The sequence below is a fragment of the Seriola aureovittata genome, chromosome 1, assembly GCF_021018895.1.
Source record: "Seriola aureovittata isolate HTS-2021-v1 ecotype China chromosome 1, ASM2101889v1, whole genome shotgun sequence".
Taxonomy (NCBI): domain Eukaryota; kingdom Metazoa; phylum Chordata; class Actinopteri; order Carangiformes; family Carangidae; genus Seriola; species Seriola aureovittata.
The window spans coordinates 32,193,905-32,210,700 of NC_079364.1; the positions used below are offsets into that span (position 1 = coordinate 32,193,905).

At 40.2% G+C, this 16,796-nt stretch overlaps 1 protein-coding gene across 2 annotated transcripts in view; it reads left to right on the forward strand.

The window, feature by feature from the left end:
• Positions 1–16,796, forward strand: part of il16 (interleukin 16) — a 44,009-nt gene that overhangs the window by 13,639 nt on the left and 13,574 nt on the right. The window contains exons 5-19 of one of the 2 annotated variants that reach the window (XM_056370727.1): positions 554–671; positions 3,485–3,628; positions 3,794–3,899; positions 5,071–5,219; positions 6,481–6,591; positions 7,196–7,310; positions 7,529–7,602; positions 9,547–9,796; positions 10,068–10,185; positions 10,440–10,572; positions 11,226–11,313; positions 11,686–11,909; positions 12,147–12,284; positions 13,841–13,993; positions 16,585–16,684. In XM_056370727.1, coding sequence (XP_056226702.1) covers positions 554–671; positions 3,485–3,628; positions 3,794–3,899; positions 5,071–5,219; positions 6,481–6,591; positions 7,196–7,310; positions 7,529–7,602; positions 9,547–9,796; positions 10,068–10,185; positions 10,440–10,572; positions 11,226–11,313; positions 11,686–11,909; positions 12,147–12,284; positions 13,841–13,993; positions 16,585–16,684 — 2,021 coding nt within the window. The remainder of the gene's footprint in view (positions 1–553; positions 672–3,484; positions 3,629–3,793; positions 3,900–5,070; positions 5,220–6,480; positions 6,592–7,195; positions 7,311–7,528; positions 7,603–9,546; positions 9,797–10,067; positions 10,186–10,439; positions 10,573–11,225; positions 11,314–11,685; positions 11,910–12,146; positions 12,285–13,840; positions 13,994–16,584; positions 16,685–16,796) is intronic. The other variant, XM_056370795.1, reaches the window with a different exon arrangement.

The window sequence follows — 16,796 nt, forward strand, 5'->3', positions numbered from 1 at the left end:
TTTTTTTTCTATTATGTTTTTATTCTCAAAACCTACTACTCAATGTTACCCTAATACTAACCTCAAAGTGTTTACTGGCTCACAGTCTTCCCTGTTTGCATCCATATTTAATGCTTACATTATTTTTCTTCACTGTCTGTCACATTGCTGTGTATTATTGCCACCATCAGTGGAATAACATGAAACTGGCGGCTACATAACTGTGTGTTACATTGCATGTCTGCACCTACATCCTCATATACATACAACACAGACGAAACTGACCCATTGTAAACACATAGCTCCATATTGCTATGAGTGGTGGAGAACCTCCATGGGCTCCTTCAACCTGTTAACTCAGTCCAAAGACCTTCACTGATATGGGTTTTACTTTTCCACCACAATTCAGTGTAAAACACAAAATATATTTGACTTTATGATCGTGTGGAGCACATCAGCCGAACTCTAGTAATAATGTTCGATGAATTCATTTGAGTGTTAGTTTGAATCAGTCATGCTGTAGGTTTTGTGAACGTGTCGGTTTTTCAGCTGTGTCTGTGTGTGTTCTCTTCAGAGGCTGCAGCTTCCCGAGCCCAGACAAGCTGGCACCCTTTAACGGACAGTTTCTTAATGGCAGTGCTTGGATGGAGGGGGAGGGAGTGCGGAGCATTCACGTGAAAGCTTATAGTGAGGTAATATCAGATGTCACATGAAATGGACTCTGGTGTTACATTTGTTCCTCTTTTAAATAATGCTTTAAAAAACACCAAAACACAGCATCTCTGCGTTTCTGTGTGATGTTGTTGATGTGTTGGCTAAGATTAAGAGTTATTAATGACAGTTCATCAGTTATTTTCTGCACGTACAGCTTTGACATGCTGATTTAAATCAATGCACATTACCTGGGGCCATTTTCAAAGAGACAGACTGTGACTGTGTCTTAGATAAAACAAACAGTCAGACTTCCGATAGACTGAGTCTGAATTCATCTGTTGCACAAAGCAGTTTAGTTCTTGACAATCTTGAGACGGAGCGTGGTACAATGAATTCTGGGTAAATTGAAACTTTTTTCAAAATAAAAAAAAAAAACGACCAAGGAACCGCATTCATACCGCTCTGCTCTGTTTACTCCACATGTTTGTCTTTTGGAAGAATTCAGCAGAATGAATGAAGAGTGAAATAATAAAAAGAAAAATCTGATTTGGTCTAAAAACCCTTTCCCTTCCCTTTGATCTCTCCATAACAATGTTACAATGTTAACAATGCCATGTTTTCCTGTACGCTGTTGTTGGGTGCTACTGGTCAGCGCAGGTGTCATTGACTGTTACCATGGTAACATTGGTCTTAGACCTGAGTTAGCCTGGAGGTAAGGTGTCTAATATTTTTGTTTTTAAAATGAGTCAGTCTGTATTTGTGTGAAACAGTCTGACTAACATTAGACTGATCAATGAGCAACATGAAGACTGAACCAACACTACAGACCAGTCTGACATACATGTATCTTTGTGGAACTGGCCCCTGGTTTTTATTTGAGTGATGTGAAGAGAATTTAAAAATGTCTTATTCACAGACATAAACAGTCTTCTAGTGAGTAAGTCATAAAGGCATGGGTAAGTTTCACTATGATGCACTTATTCCTATCAGAGGGTCCAGGGACTGTCAGTATAATGAAGGTGTCTGTGTGGGTATGGCATTTTCTCATGCTACAGTCAGATTCCCAGTCTTCCCACACACACACACTGAGACACAAGGCTCTATAGAGTCCATCAGAAGTGGCAACACATGCAAAGGAATTCAAAGAATTTGAATTTGGTCAACAAAAGAGAGAAATGTGAGGAGAAGACAGTTCAGTAACATTTATATAATCTGTCAACTTCACTGGGCTCATGGAATCTCAGGAATAACACAGAGTCTAGAAGAGATATATTCCAGACAGGGACGGGAGGAATTTGGTACATTCTGACATCACTGACAAAGCTGGAACAAAGAGCAGTTTGGGAGTCTCTCCAGCTGGTCATGGAAAGTCAGGGAAATCTTATGTAATTTCCTTTTATTAGGTCTTTAGTAAAATCTTAAAAATGGAAAAATGTCATTGTAAGAAAACAGATTTAGTTAGGGTAAAAGCTGTAATCACATGTAGTGATTAACCTTTACACGAGGAACCGCTTCAATAAGAATGAGTAGCACATGCTGTCTGCATGGATATGTCATTTTGAAGCACAGGTGTTAATATTGAAAGCAGCCTGGTGTGTTCTTGTTGCTCCTGAGCAGCTGTATATTAGAGTTTGGTTCAGGTTTGAGTATTTTTGTTGCTGTGGGAGTTTTCCTGCTGGGCAGTGTAACACCTTATCATCCTGCCAGGTCATTTTTAAGAGGCTATGGAAACGTGAACAGCAGAATGAAGGAATGAAAGAATGTCTAACATGTGACGACTGGACTCAGCTGATTCTGTTTTCAGCACTGTCTCTGTCTGATTTTTTTTCTTCATAATGGCTCCCTTCAGTGATGAAGTGCCTCCTTTCACGTGGCTCCAAAGACTATTTCATAACAATACAAAGGATATGTAGTTCATGTTTCCATACATACGTGGAACTCTTAAGGTCGCATTGTATAAAGTGAGATTTCCCTGTCTTTTCCTGTCATGTCTTTTTATGCCTCCACACCGTCTGTCCGTCCCATTCTTGTGGACACAATATGTCAGTAAGGCCTTGAAGGAACTTCGTCAGATTTGGCACAAATGTCCATTAGGACTCAATGATGAACTGATTTTTCAAGTGATAAGTTTAGCTTTACTTAAAGGTACAGGCAAGAGCAGGTAAGGGTTTAGGCGAGGGGTGAAGTCAGCAGGTAGGCAGTAGTCAGTAACAGACGGGCAGGAACACCAGGCCAAAAGAGAGCAGGCAAAAGGCAAAGGCCAAAAACAAGTAAGTACAAAAAGGGCTGGAAGGCTATGGCTGGGATGGCACAATAGACAGAGGCAGAGGTGGATCGGTATATACAGTATTCTAGGGAGCTAATGAGCGAATTGCGAACAGGGGAACAGATCAGAATCAGATGACTGGAAAGGGTGGGAAGAGCTGGGGTTACTGCAGGGCAGGGTCTAAAATCACAAGACAGTGAATCACGGTGAAGCAGGCCGAGAATGAATGAATTATGACAAACACATAACTCTATATTATATATTGCACTACACTACTCTTAATTAAACAATACTCCCATAGCTCTCACCTTGTCTTGCCTACTAACTACTCAGTAGAGTTAACCAGTGTCCTGACAGGATTAATCTAGGTGGGTAGGTTTAATCTATCATTGCTTTGTACTGCACAAGCAGAATCATTACAGAGACAAGTAATTAGTGAGGCTGAAGTGAATTTTAAAGGTACTTTGAGTTTCTGGTGTGAAGCTCTCTGTGCAGCTAGTTGCTGGGGAGGACAGGGAGTTTGTGTGACTCATGTTGGGCCAGAACTGAAATGTTTCTCTTGGCCGGTGTGATGTGTTTCTTTAGGACGTTTCCACATGTGAGGACTCTCTCCATTCACATAGTCTGACTACAAGCCCACAGCACCCAGTTCTCATTTTCACATCTGATCCTATATCACTGTCTGGATACACGGATGAAGAACTTATAGCCAACAACAACCACCTGAAGGTAAATAACCCACTGTTACATTTACAACAACGTCATATTATCTTAATATTCATTTATATATTTTTTATAATCATAATTTTTGGGGTCACACAAGAATAACCAACTGTGAATGTGTGTGTGTGTGTGTGTGTGTGTGTGTGTGTGTGTGCGTGTGTGTGTGTGTAGTTACCCATTCCAGAAGTGAATGAGGAGAAATGCTGGGAAACAGAGAAGACTGAGCAGAGCCCACCTGGACAAACAGCCAGTAATAGGACACGATCTAATTCAACCAGTATGTATCATGTAGTTTTCACTCAATTGTAAAATTAGCATACTGTTTAATTTATTGATAGTAACTAGTGCTGCAGTTTACCTTTACATGCTTTACATGGGTCATTGGATAGAAAACTGCACAAACAGGAGGAGGCTGTTGTGAGTGTGCAGCAACAGACGGAGACAGTCAGGAGTAAGGAGAGACATGGCGATGGGAAAATGGTTTCTAATATGTTTAGGGAGCAAACTCCTTTTTGCAGAGATGCCACAGTGCTTATGGGAAATGTGGTCCTAATTGTGGGAAAACCTAGCCAACTAGCCGTAGATACATTTGCTGAACAAATTCATAATGTCAGTAAAAGCAAGTTAGCTAACGTTATCATGTCTACTGTAGAACCATATAGTTACTTACACATGGAGAAGAAAACGTAGTTCTGAGTCCAGCTGGACCTCTTAGGGTTCTCCTCTCAGTAAAACCAGACCAGTATTGGTTCCACAGTCAGACTTGGAAAGAATTCAGTCTTGGTCTTATCTGGTGGGACTGGTCCACACGAATGACAGCTGGTAAAGATTTAAAAACTTTAATGGCGGTTCCGACAGTCCCCATGGTCAGTCCACCTGTACTCTGATCTTATCTATTTCTTTGTCTGAGGCCTTTTTTACGTTGATTTTTTTTTTTCATATAACCTTTATGGACATAACGATTAAGATAATTATAGTTAATTACGAGTAAGAAAATATGGACAAAAAAAATCAGTAAATTGTGTGAGCTGGACCAAATATAGGCAGACATAATGTAACAAATAATAAATGTTAATCACAATATTTCTAAGTTGACAAAGAGCTGCATGCATCATGATGCAGGATGCTAGAATTAGAAAAGGTCTGTTCTTATGGTGGACGAGGAACTGTGGTGCTTCCCTGAGGGCAGATAGTGAGCAGGGTGTCTGATCAGATGTACTTTCATCTTCATAAAATAAAATATTATAAGAGTAACAATAGTAAATGTAACATGTTACTTCCACCTCTGGGTATCACATTATAGTACAAAGTATAGCTGTTTATTTGCTGGTCACTCTGTATGATTACAAGTTTATTACACTTGGTGACATGGGTTTCACTGAAGCTAAATGTTTGTCCTGGACCTTTTTTTTTCAACCTTATCATGTAATGAAATTGTCTGTCACCAGGTGTTCAGCCTTACTGGATTGGGGATTTGGACAGCATCATCATGAAGACCCCGGAGTTGTACACTAGACATCCTCATGGGAATGGTGGTTTATATGGAAACAGGAAGTCTCTGTCCCAGCAGCTGGAGTTTCCTCACACCACTACACAGGTATTTGATTTATCTGATAGTCGAAACAGTAATACATGAAAAGTCAATACATGAAAGGCCACACTTGATGACCACAGTATGTGTTTATTGACGTAATTGTGAGGACAACACAAAGTAAAAACAAAAAAAAATAAAATATGGTCAAGAATTGTCCTCAGAATTGAGGACGTAGTTGAAAACTAGTATGGAACAGCTTTAAACAAATGAGATCATTGTGTCCTGCATTCTGCCTTGTGACAGCCAGTTTGAAATAGTGATTGAAACGCAGTCCATTAAGACTATATATTAACCTACAAGCCATTCCCAAGCTGCTGCTAAAATCCAGATTTTATAACCATGAAGTAGTCTTACAAAATCACAATGAGTGAGCTGTGATTTCAGCTGTATTTACTTCAAAGCGGGAGGAAACTTCCCACATTTATTCGGTGAGGCAGGTGCGCGGGAGCAGGTTTTTTACGTGGCATACAAAGAAATCCTGCACACTGTCTGACCAGACGTATTGTTGTTTACATGTTATTCAGATCTGCTAGTTTCTTTAATATAATATAATAATATAATATAATCTCTGCTCGGTGTGTCTTATGTTTAGTTATTCCTCTGCCTCCTAAGTTTATTTGCTGTAATTGAGGTGAGGCTCAGTGTAGTGGAAGTGCTCCTCCTCTTCCCTGCAGTTCCTGAGCAGCCGGGAAACCAGAGCAGCCCTAAGCCCCCGGTCAGCATCTATACATGGTCCAGTCCTGAACCAGGTTTATACCCAGTCTGTTTGAAACAAAGTCTCTAAATCTAGAGACAATGAGCTAAGTTGTCAACGCTGCAGCTGTATACAACCCTATAATAAAAACCTGCTTTTGCCAATTAATATTGCAAGAGCAATGGCCAGCTCCAACTCACTCATCTGGCATGCAGCTGACCAATGGTGAAATTATGATCAGTCAGTCAGTCAGTCAGTCAGTCAGTCAGTGACATTCAAGATTATGGCTGACCCCGCTGTTGTGGTCCAACCCAGAAAGATGACAAATCATTGACACTGGTTTCCAAAAATATGTAACGATGCACAGTCCTAGCAACAATAGAAGACTAGGGTTGTACTAGCATGTTAGAATTCACATGGTTGCAGACGGTTCACTGTTATTTTAATCTGCACCTGAGAACCATAATTGTTGCTGCTGGTAGTTTGATCATGTGAGCAAGAAAATTTAAGTATTGACTGGTAGTAGTAGTAATTCCCTGCCTTTGTGTGTTACATGCTGCTCCTCTCCAGCCTGTGCACCGCCCCTCCCGATCTCTCAGCTCTGCCCAGCTGGTACACTCCTTTAGCAACATGCCAGCTTTCATCATCTGTAATATTGTGCTGATGAAGGGCCATGGCAAGGTAGGAATCAAACGCCAACACAACCACCACCAGCCCAGGTGTCTTCAACCACCCCTGCTCTCAGCAGACCATAGTATCTACTTGACAGTAATTCACCTGCCCTGCTTAACTATGAACCTTTTCACATTTTCATATCTTGATTTTTATGCTGTTAATACTGTTATCTGCAGACACAAGACACTTCACCCACCACGTTTTCATTCCTCAACTGCAGTTTATTTCTATTTTACAACTTAATATTTCATCTGCTGGGCCGCTTCATTTGTATTTCAATAATACACTTGTACTTCTGGTTTTTAACTCAAGGTCCACTTGCTACCTGTTTCCAGAGCTTTTAACTGCATTTGAAGGTCAAATGGAGTTTGCACAGAATCAGTCTGAATAATTTAAATATCTTCACTAAGCCTGAGCATCTTTACATAAACTACTCAAAACATCATCTGGATTTCTGTCTCAGTTTACTTGTCTTATCTTTGTAAATGTGAACCAGCATTTGTCAAAATGCTGTTCCTTTAATTATGATTAAAATTATGAGTGTGATTATACTGTTGTTTTAAAATGTCAGTGTTAATGTTATTAATTCTGTTTCTGCCGCTGTTCCCAGGGTCTGGGCTTTAGTATTGTGGGTGGGAGGGACAGCATGTATGGACCAATGGGGATCTATGTGAAGACCATTTTCCCTGGAGGGGCAGCTGCTACTGATGGAAGACTGCAGGAGGGTGAGGAAGAACATAAACACAAAGCTCATACACACTTTATGACAAGTGTCTTAACCTTATCAGTGAGAGTCTTTTTCCATAACTGTCAAATGTAACTCCATAAAGGTTTATTTGATTCATTTAGACATGAGAACTGTGTGCATGATAATTCCTCCACATGAGTAGATGTTCAGCCTTTAACACTCTCATGCCTCTGACCTCCCTGTGTGTCTGTACAGGTGATGAGATCCTGGAGCTGAACGGAGAGTCTCTACATGGTCTGACTCATGATGAAGCTCTGCACAAGTTCAAAGTGAGGCAACTGCATTATTCCTGTATTCCTGACACTTCAAGGTTTTTTTATGATCAAAATAAAACAGAGGTGGTAACACTGCCATGTCCCACTGAACCCTATTCAAAAATGTGAAAAAAAGACAATGTGGCTTCACTGACTCACTAAGTGGAAGAGTCTGCCATGCAGTTAAAAAGATGGGGCCACCAGTATAATACAATACAATACAATATAAACCATCCAGTAATTTGACATCATTTTCAAGTCCAAGCATTCAGGGATAGATTTTTCATTTATTGATAATAAGATCGGTCTAGGAGTGTTTTTTAAAACTTCTTTAGGAAAATTATCTTTGTGGATTTATAGATTAGAATATATGGAAAGCTTGCATCTGAGTTTTTAGTTAGTATTGTGGTGAAAAGGGCTTGTTGTATCTTTTGTACTGTATTACAAGTTTTTAATATTCACTCAGGTTGGACTCAGGTTTAAATTCTGTTGTCTATGTGTTATTTTTTTGTAATTCTTTTTTATTAACTATTGGCACGACTATGTTCACAGGTAGATTTAGAACTTGAATATACCACACGAGGTTGTAAATCTGACTTCAGATCATTTCCTTATACTCTATCCCCAAACCAGTTGACACAAGTAACTACTGGTGCACAGTAGTTCTTAAAACGAGTCCAGATGTGCAGCTGTCGCAATTCTTAAAACAGGGTCAAATTACTTGAAATAAGATTAGTGCTATTCTGGTTTCTAGATAACAAAACACAGAGCCTTACACAACCAGGTTTTACCATCATGTATTAACCATTTAGCCACCAAACTAATGACATTCCCATCAACGTTCAGTGTACTTTGTGTTTAGCAGTAATTAACAAATATTAGCATGTTAGCATGTAGTTACAGCCTCACAGCTCTACTGGCTGGAGACACTTAGTTCTCTATTTCAACAGTCTGCAGTGCATGGTGCAAGTGTATTTAGGGCGTGTCCATATCCACCAAATGTCAGTTTAGTTAGTGTAAGGTGGAAAAAAGGGCTTTGCAATTTCAGTTGAAATAATGGAAGCATCGGAGAGATACTTACAACTGTTGATATGCCAACGCTGACAACACTTGATCCTCACTTGATTATCATTGGAAACGTAAGAGCTGTAAATAAGTCAACTGTCAGTTAAAGACAGAAATATAGAAGTAGTTCAACTCTTAGTTGACATGTTAAAGCTGAAGTGTAAGTGAAAGTGTATGTGATTAAAGTATTTGTGTCAGTGGAAGTTTGACTGTATGATATGAGCATATGTGATATGTCAGAGGTGTCTCTGACTGTATTAGTGTTGCTTGGTTCCCACTACGTGTTTTATACAGCTAGTATATTAACGTAGATAAACAGACACAATATCTCAGTAACACCTTCACGGATTAATTGATTGTGGTTTTCAAAGGTCAAAGGTCAAAGTCACAGTGACCTCACATAACATGATTTTGGCTTCCTTAAGGGAATCCCTTCAAATTTGACACAAACTTTCACTTTGACTAAAGTATGAACTGATTAGACTTTGGTGGTCAAAGGTCAAAGGTCAGTGTGATGACTCAAAACATTTAAATTCTAGTTTTAAAGCCTTATATTCCAGTGTAGCTTGTTCTTACATGCTGCATATTCCAAAATGAATTTGTGCTGTGATCAAGTTAACTCAAACAAATATGAATTCATTAATACATATCCAATGCAAAGAGAGTAGGAGAGACAGACAGATTGGTGGTGGCCCAGGGGTCATTTTTACTGGTGGGAGAATTAATCCAGCCCTGGTTACATCTTCAATAAAGGATCAAACCCATTTACAAAAAAGAAACTAAATCAAACCAAAAATTCAAGACCCATATTGTTTAATCTTAGCCAGCCAACATTTCTAAAAGCATGTCACATTGATTTGAAATATGAAAAGTGTTTTAAATGTCTCTGTGCAGCAAATCAAAAAGGGCCTCCTGACTCTGGTGGTGAGGACCAGCTTACGTGTGGAGGCCCTGTGTGGTCAAGCACAAGTGGCTCAGCTGTGCAGGTCGCGCTCCCTCAGCTCCACCACAGGCATGGCAAGGATCAGTGCTGACATGGGAGACAGCAACTACCTGAACAACAGCTGCAATAACACACTGAACATCCCCGGTCAGCCTGCTAAACCAAGAGACCGCATCATGATGGAGATCATCCTGCAAAAAGGTCGGCAGCCTGGGGAGACAGCAGTTATTGATTACGACAGTCCATTAATCTTTGAAGTCTTTTTGTATTTTATCATTTAAAATCCCAATAGTTTCCAATTACAGTTTCTCTGATGGGATAAAGTGATCAATCAATCACTAATTAAAGCATGTGTTAGTTTGACAGTTGGTACCCGATGTTTATAGTTCTGTGGTGCACCAGAAGTGAAACAGCGGCCTTTAATGATGATGATTATCACAATAAAACTTGATTTGCATGTGTCATTTCCCAGAGGTTGGTGTTGGTCTGGGTATTGGACTGTGCTGTGTTCCATCTAATGACGGATGTCCTGGGATCTACATCCACACCCTCTCTCCTGGATCTGTAGCACATATGGACGGTAGACTCCGGTAAGGAGCTCATGTGACGGAGTACGATTTACTACAAGCTACTAAAGAAGTGGATACCGTTGGTTACACCATGTATGAGTTAAAAGCCATTGACTTTGTATGAATTCACTGAGTTATTCACTATGTATTTCATACAATTAGTGTATTACAGAAAATAAGAACTCCTGTAAACAGGAAGTATGTATATGTGTCAAGTCTCTCAGAGTTCATTTTCTCTTTCTTTCCGACACCTTTTCCTGAACTTTCCTCTCCAGGTGTGGAGATGAGATAATGGAGATCAACGACACAGTGGTTTACAACATGGCGCTGAATGACGTCTACACAGTCCTGAGCCAGTGCACACCAGGTCCAGTCCACATCATCATCAGTCGCCATCCCGACCCCAAAGTATGCAAAGCCACAACTTGGTTTATTTTAGTCAGTGTAGATTTATGTTTGTAAAAAAAGTTTATATTTAATATAGTAACTACAATCAGCCTCAACAAAAGGCTAAAGTGTAGTTTTTTTAATGACGCTGTAGAATGTAAACTCTTCACCTCATTCTAATGTTAGGAATTCCCAGAAGCAATATAAAAATACAAAAAATACTGAACATATGACCTTGGAGTCCTCAGTGGTTCCCACGGTGATGAAACTGAGTCTAATATGTAACAGCAGAAAATACCATTAAACACACAGACTGTATCTTCTGCCTCTAGGGGTCTCCCAATCAAAGTAACAAGAGACAGTGTTGGGTGGTGTCATGTTGTTGTCTTCACCATCATTCCTTTCCTTCAGTGTCAGTGGTTCAGGAAATCAAACAGACCTGATGATTCTAACCGTTAAAAACACTGACTGAAGCAGTTTGACATTTAAAGTCAGTGATTGAACGACGCTGTACGGAGGACAGAGACTCACGAGAGTCTCATGTTCACCCTCTGATGACGAAATTGACGCCATGTGGCCCCTAGAGAAAGTATCACATTGGTGTTAGAGTATACACCAAAGACTGATGTTTGTACTGTAATGTTGACATTCCCCATATTCTGCCCTCTGCACAGGTATCAGAGCAGCAGCTGAATGAAGCTATCACTCTGGCAGTGGAGAACAGCAAACTGAGAAAGGATAAGAGCCAGTGGAGTATTGATGGTAAAATATGTATTTGTTTTCCACAGTGACATTTCAATTGAGGCTTATGGCTGGTCTGGAACTTCCAGGACTTTTCTCATGGCACGTTCTTCCCATTTTTGTCTTGACAAATGCGTCTTATGTTGCCTTGCATGCTGCCAAGATGATTCATTTCTGTGTAGATGGATGCTGTGACTTTTTTTATTTGTAACTTTTATACGTCTTGAGTTATGAAAGTTGTACTCCGGTAATTTTGTTCCATAATGTTTGGGTACACACATAGACAGTTTAATTAAAGAATGACTCCAGACTGATTGAAATATTCATTTTATTTATTAATATATTTATCATTAAAATAATTCATTGTAGTTTCAGATGTGTTTTTTGTTCCAGGGCTGCGCAGACTGGAGTCGTGCTCTCACAGCCGGCAGAGATGTGAGCATTGTCTAGAGAAGAGTTTCAGTCAGCTGTCGGTTCGCCGAGCACAGAAGACCATGACCCGCTCCTGCAGTGACAACACCAACAGCCACCACTACAACCACTGCCTGACCCTGCACAACCTCCACAACACACACCATAACCCGCCAGCCCGGGTCCACAGCCTGGACACACCAAAGGTAAGCAGCCATACCACAGGTTGTATGGACACAAGATACAGATTCTGGGATCAGTTAGAAACTAACTGCTGCTACTGTTAATATTACTGCTACAACTGCATGTGTGGATTTATTTTCACTTATCTTGTGTTTTCCCCTGCTATTTGATTCATTTCATTTTTTTGAAACAATTGAAAATGTGACCTCTTTGGATGTGTAGTAGTGTGTCTGATCTTGTCTTCCTTCCCGGTCCTCTAGTCTATGACGGACACATGGTCTGAGAACAGACTGTCAGTGCCTGTGTATCCTGATGAAAAGTATAAAATCCCATACAACTCTCCAGCCGCCAACCTCTCCAGTCAGCAGGCCCTGGATCTGGCCTACAGGGGCAACAAGGTACCACACCCATCCATCCATCTGTCCATCCATCCGTCCATCCATCCATTATATAATTCAACAGTTACAAAATGAGCAAGCAGATGGCAACAATGGAGAGGAAAAAACTCCCTTTTAATGGGGAGAAATCTCTGACAGAACCGGACTCTGCCTCAACTGGTCGGTTTGAGGGGAGAAAGGAGAGAGAAAAGCCTGATCCTAATTGTAGAGCGGGAGTCTGCCTCCTGAACACAGACTGGGAGCTGGTTCCACAGGAGAGGAGCCTGTTTGCCGAAGGCTCTTGGAGATTCTAGGGAACATGAGTCTGCATTGAGAGAGTGAAGTGCTACCTTACAGGGAGCCAGTGAGGAGAAGATATGGGATAAATATTATCTCTTTCTACTTCCTGTCAGTATTCACTCTGCAGCAGTTTGGATCAACTGAGGCTTTTCAATGAGACATCCTGATAATAAAGAATTACTGTAGTCCAGTCTAGAGGTAGCAAATGCATGGGCCAGTTTTTCAGAATCCAAAGGTAAAATAAGTTTATGATTATTTTTTCTCACATCTTCAGTCTTTTAGAGGAAGTCAAGTTAGTTGAACTTAGTCCATTCATCCATTTTCTACACCCATGTATCATGTCCAGGGTCATGGGTCCTGTACTCTATCCCAGTATTCACAGTGTAGGAGGCATGGTACAGCAGGGACAAGCTGCCAGTTTATCATACACAAGTTCTCCTACAGGACTAGAGGACTGGCACTTGATAGGGAAAGGATGGGTTCAAGAAAACTTTGCACAATTATATATATGTCACAGCAGCAGAATCATTTAATACAAAATACAATATAGTACAAGAAAAAAGGTTACCAGGAGTCACTGAAGATGGGTGTGGTCCCATGAGTACTGAGTACATTACATTACATAATTATAATAATGTAGTTATGATAATGATATTGTGCGACAGACTGTGTCATCAGTTACACAGCTGACCTCCGTGCAGACTGCAGGAAGAGTACAGTCAGAGGAGCATTTCATGCACAAATGTTCTGTATTATTTCAGTAATTCTTTGCTCTACGCACCATCGGCACACAGCAGCTAAATTAAGTACAATGTTCCACTAGGTTCATATGATAGCTCACATGGTTTACACAGTTCACACAGAGTTTAATGGGTACAACAGCCAATCTAATGGTCATGTGACTTTCATAAGGACATAATGCAATGGGATCACACCAGCCACAAAGCCCATGACCCCTGAGTACTCAGTAGTCATTACTACATTATTACATGACAAAATACTGAAACTGCTTCTGTGGTAGTTCCTGCTACAGTAGGTGTCTCCAGGATGACACACACAGACTCACAAGGTGAAAACGTTGACTCTTAATTATAACGCTGAAGGCTCCTCCAGTCCCATGACTCCTGGGACAAGTGCCAGTAAATGTGAAGATACTGTTGACAAGATGGTCGAAAGAATCACAACATGTTCAGGGTCACTTCACTTAGCATTTTAGATCCTGTCTTCTTGCTCTCAGCTGTGTGTGTGTGTGTGTGTGTGTGTGTGTGTGTGTGTAGTCCAACTTCAGGGTGCGTGCTGCTCCACGTTGGTACTGCTGGCCTCATGATGTGACGAGCGAGGAGGGTTATAATGGAGACTCCAGCGGTTCCAGTAGAGAATCTCCAGTTAGAGATGAAGGATTGGAGCCCTCATCACACACCAGCTGCCAGGTACAGCACTGTAAACACAGCTGCTGAACAACACACTGAATCGTTATAGTATATACCGTATATATACATACGGATATGTGTGTGTGTGTGTGTGTGTGTGTGTGTGTGCGTGCCAATGCCACTGTCAGCCCTCTGTTTAATGAATTCATTTAAAGGTGGTGGGGCAAGCTTATGCAAAACCTTATAAAGTAAACAGGCATATTTAAAAATGTTATCAATCAAATCTTATTAGATTATATTTTTCCATTATATTGCATGAATGATGATGATGAAATGAAAATTATTTTTTTTAATCTAAAACTTTAATGGGTTTCTTGAAAATTGATTCTATCGAGTGTCGTCCCTCCTGCAAATGACCAGCTGATAAAACAATCCTCAATGTGTGAAAAAAGTGTAGAAACATCCTGGCAGCATTAACGGAGAGAAAGTGCCTGTATCTAAGCAGCAGTGTGTAAGCTCAGTGCCCATATTAGGATACTGAAAGTGTCTGAGGCCATAAAAGCTGTGAGCTTGATCGGAGTCTGTGTTTCACTTCCACTCCAACTGCTACTTGCTCACTGCACTTTGTCAATATACTTTTCCTGATAACCATGTTTCCCTCCCTGTACTAATTATGCTTCTCGCTCCTCCCCCTCCGCTGCCTGCAGTTCTTCAGCAGCATATACAAGGCCTTGCAAAAGATCCTGAGGTTACTCTTAAGGAATGTATGTGGAGTGACGTGGCTCTCAGTGTTTTGCTGGTGAAAGCATGCTAAACGCATTTTGTCTTTTTATGATTTAATGAAATGTAAAGCTGTCACCCCAGTCATAGACAATACAGAGTTATGCTGTTCATGGTGGAACTGCTGGGCTTCGCTCTGTAACATTGTGAGGAGATATTTTTATCTTATGATTTTATGATTTGGTGCTATATATTTAAAAGTGAATTGAATTATAATTACAGTAATTTGACCGTTTAGTGTGTCATTGCTGTAAGTTTCTCTATGTCTTTTTGGTACTGCTCTCTGGTAAACCATCCTTTATAAGGGTTTATAAGTTGTAACTCATAAGTCGGAGTTTTATTGTGTAAACATTTAAAATTGCAAACTCAGTGCGTTAATGTAAAGAGCGATGTGCAGCCCAGAAGATGTTCTCATGAATGGCTTTTAAGTTATCTAGAAACAGGGTTGGACAGTAACAAAGACAGTAGCAAAGTACATTTGCATGAGTACAGTATTATTTTTATTGTTTTAGAAACTCCTGACTTTTCCTCCACTACACTTAAAGACAAATATTGTTCTTTTGACTCCACGACATTTCAATGAAGTGTTCTTACTTTGAAGCAGAGCTTTTAGTCAGAGGAAGGAATCTTCTTTTATTTTGAAAATGTGATAGACCACACACTGTGTTCATCACAGGAGAAAAACCAATCACAGTCAACTCCTCCACTGTCAGTCATGTTTGAACCCGTCAGTGTCTTAATGATGGCGACCTGAGATAAAGATGAGGCTGCCTCTGTTTGACGGTTTAAAAAAAGATTCATTTAGATTGAGATGATTGCTGTGTTTACCACGACCAAACTTCATCACTGACTAAAAAAAGAAATATAAAATCGACCGTTGATTCAGTTGTTTTTATGTTCTTGTCTGAATCTTGGTATCATATTCTACAGTCTATTTATTCTACAAGTTCTACAGTCAGTCAGTCAGTCAGTCAGTCAGTCAGTCAGTAGGTTGTTTCGGAGTCATCACGTTCTGTAAATGTGGAACAATACCACAATGAGTTGACATGAAAGTGTACTTTTGAATATTTCAGTTTTTTCAAATCAATTACTCGAGTACTTTAACTTGAGTAAAAACCCGGCTGAACAACTTGTGTTGGAGTCATATTTGACCAGGAGGAGCTATAATCTGACTCAAGTTGTAGTTGTGTACTTTGTCCACCTTTGTCTATAAATCATTTGTAAATAACATTAACATAACATAAATCCATTAGTTACAGCTTACTATTTATAAGCCATTTATAAAGGATGCCTTAATACAAAGAACAGTTAAACAATATGAGGGGCTCTGCATGCAATGCTTATCAATTGTGTCTCCACTGTTCTGCTCCAGGTTTTGTTCTTATATACACACTCTATGGCCAAAAGTATGTGGACATGACTGACTGAGAGGTTGATATGGCAGTAGATTAATGCCTGGGGTTTTTGGAATGAAACGTTCAACAGTTACACATGTTAGCACAACCCTGTCACAAGACAAGAACGCTGTCAATGGACGATTTTGCAAACCCTGGATTGCTTGGTGATGTTTTTAACGTTCAGTGCCAAGATTCTTACAATTCCATCTTTCTACAATTTGTGCATGACAAACTACGATATGGTTAAGGACAGATTGTGGATATTGTGCATGTCAGCATGCAAGCATGTTGTGTACCCTATAATGCATCATGCTTGTTGCTGGGCCGGTCTATACAGAGCCTCTTACTGATTGAACTGTGAAAGCAGTAGATGAATGTGGGTGAGTATCTGAGCGGAAGCAGAGTACATTATTGCACCTCTCTGTGGTTGCTGCTAGAGAAGCTGTCGTGACACAATACTTCCTGTTTGTGTAGCAGGAAGCAGAACAAATAAGAGAAAAGTCAGAGGGGAGCAAAGAAGACATCACTCATCCAGACTCTTCAGCAGCCTGCACAGACGACAGACTACACATAGGTAGGAAACAAGGGCTACTATCTTACATTTAAGCACCTGAATGCAACTTAAGAACTAGACAGAGTTGTTTCAACAGTGTGACAAGTTAAACCTGGTGCCACGGGGAAGTATT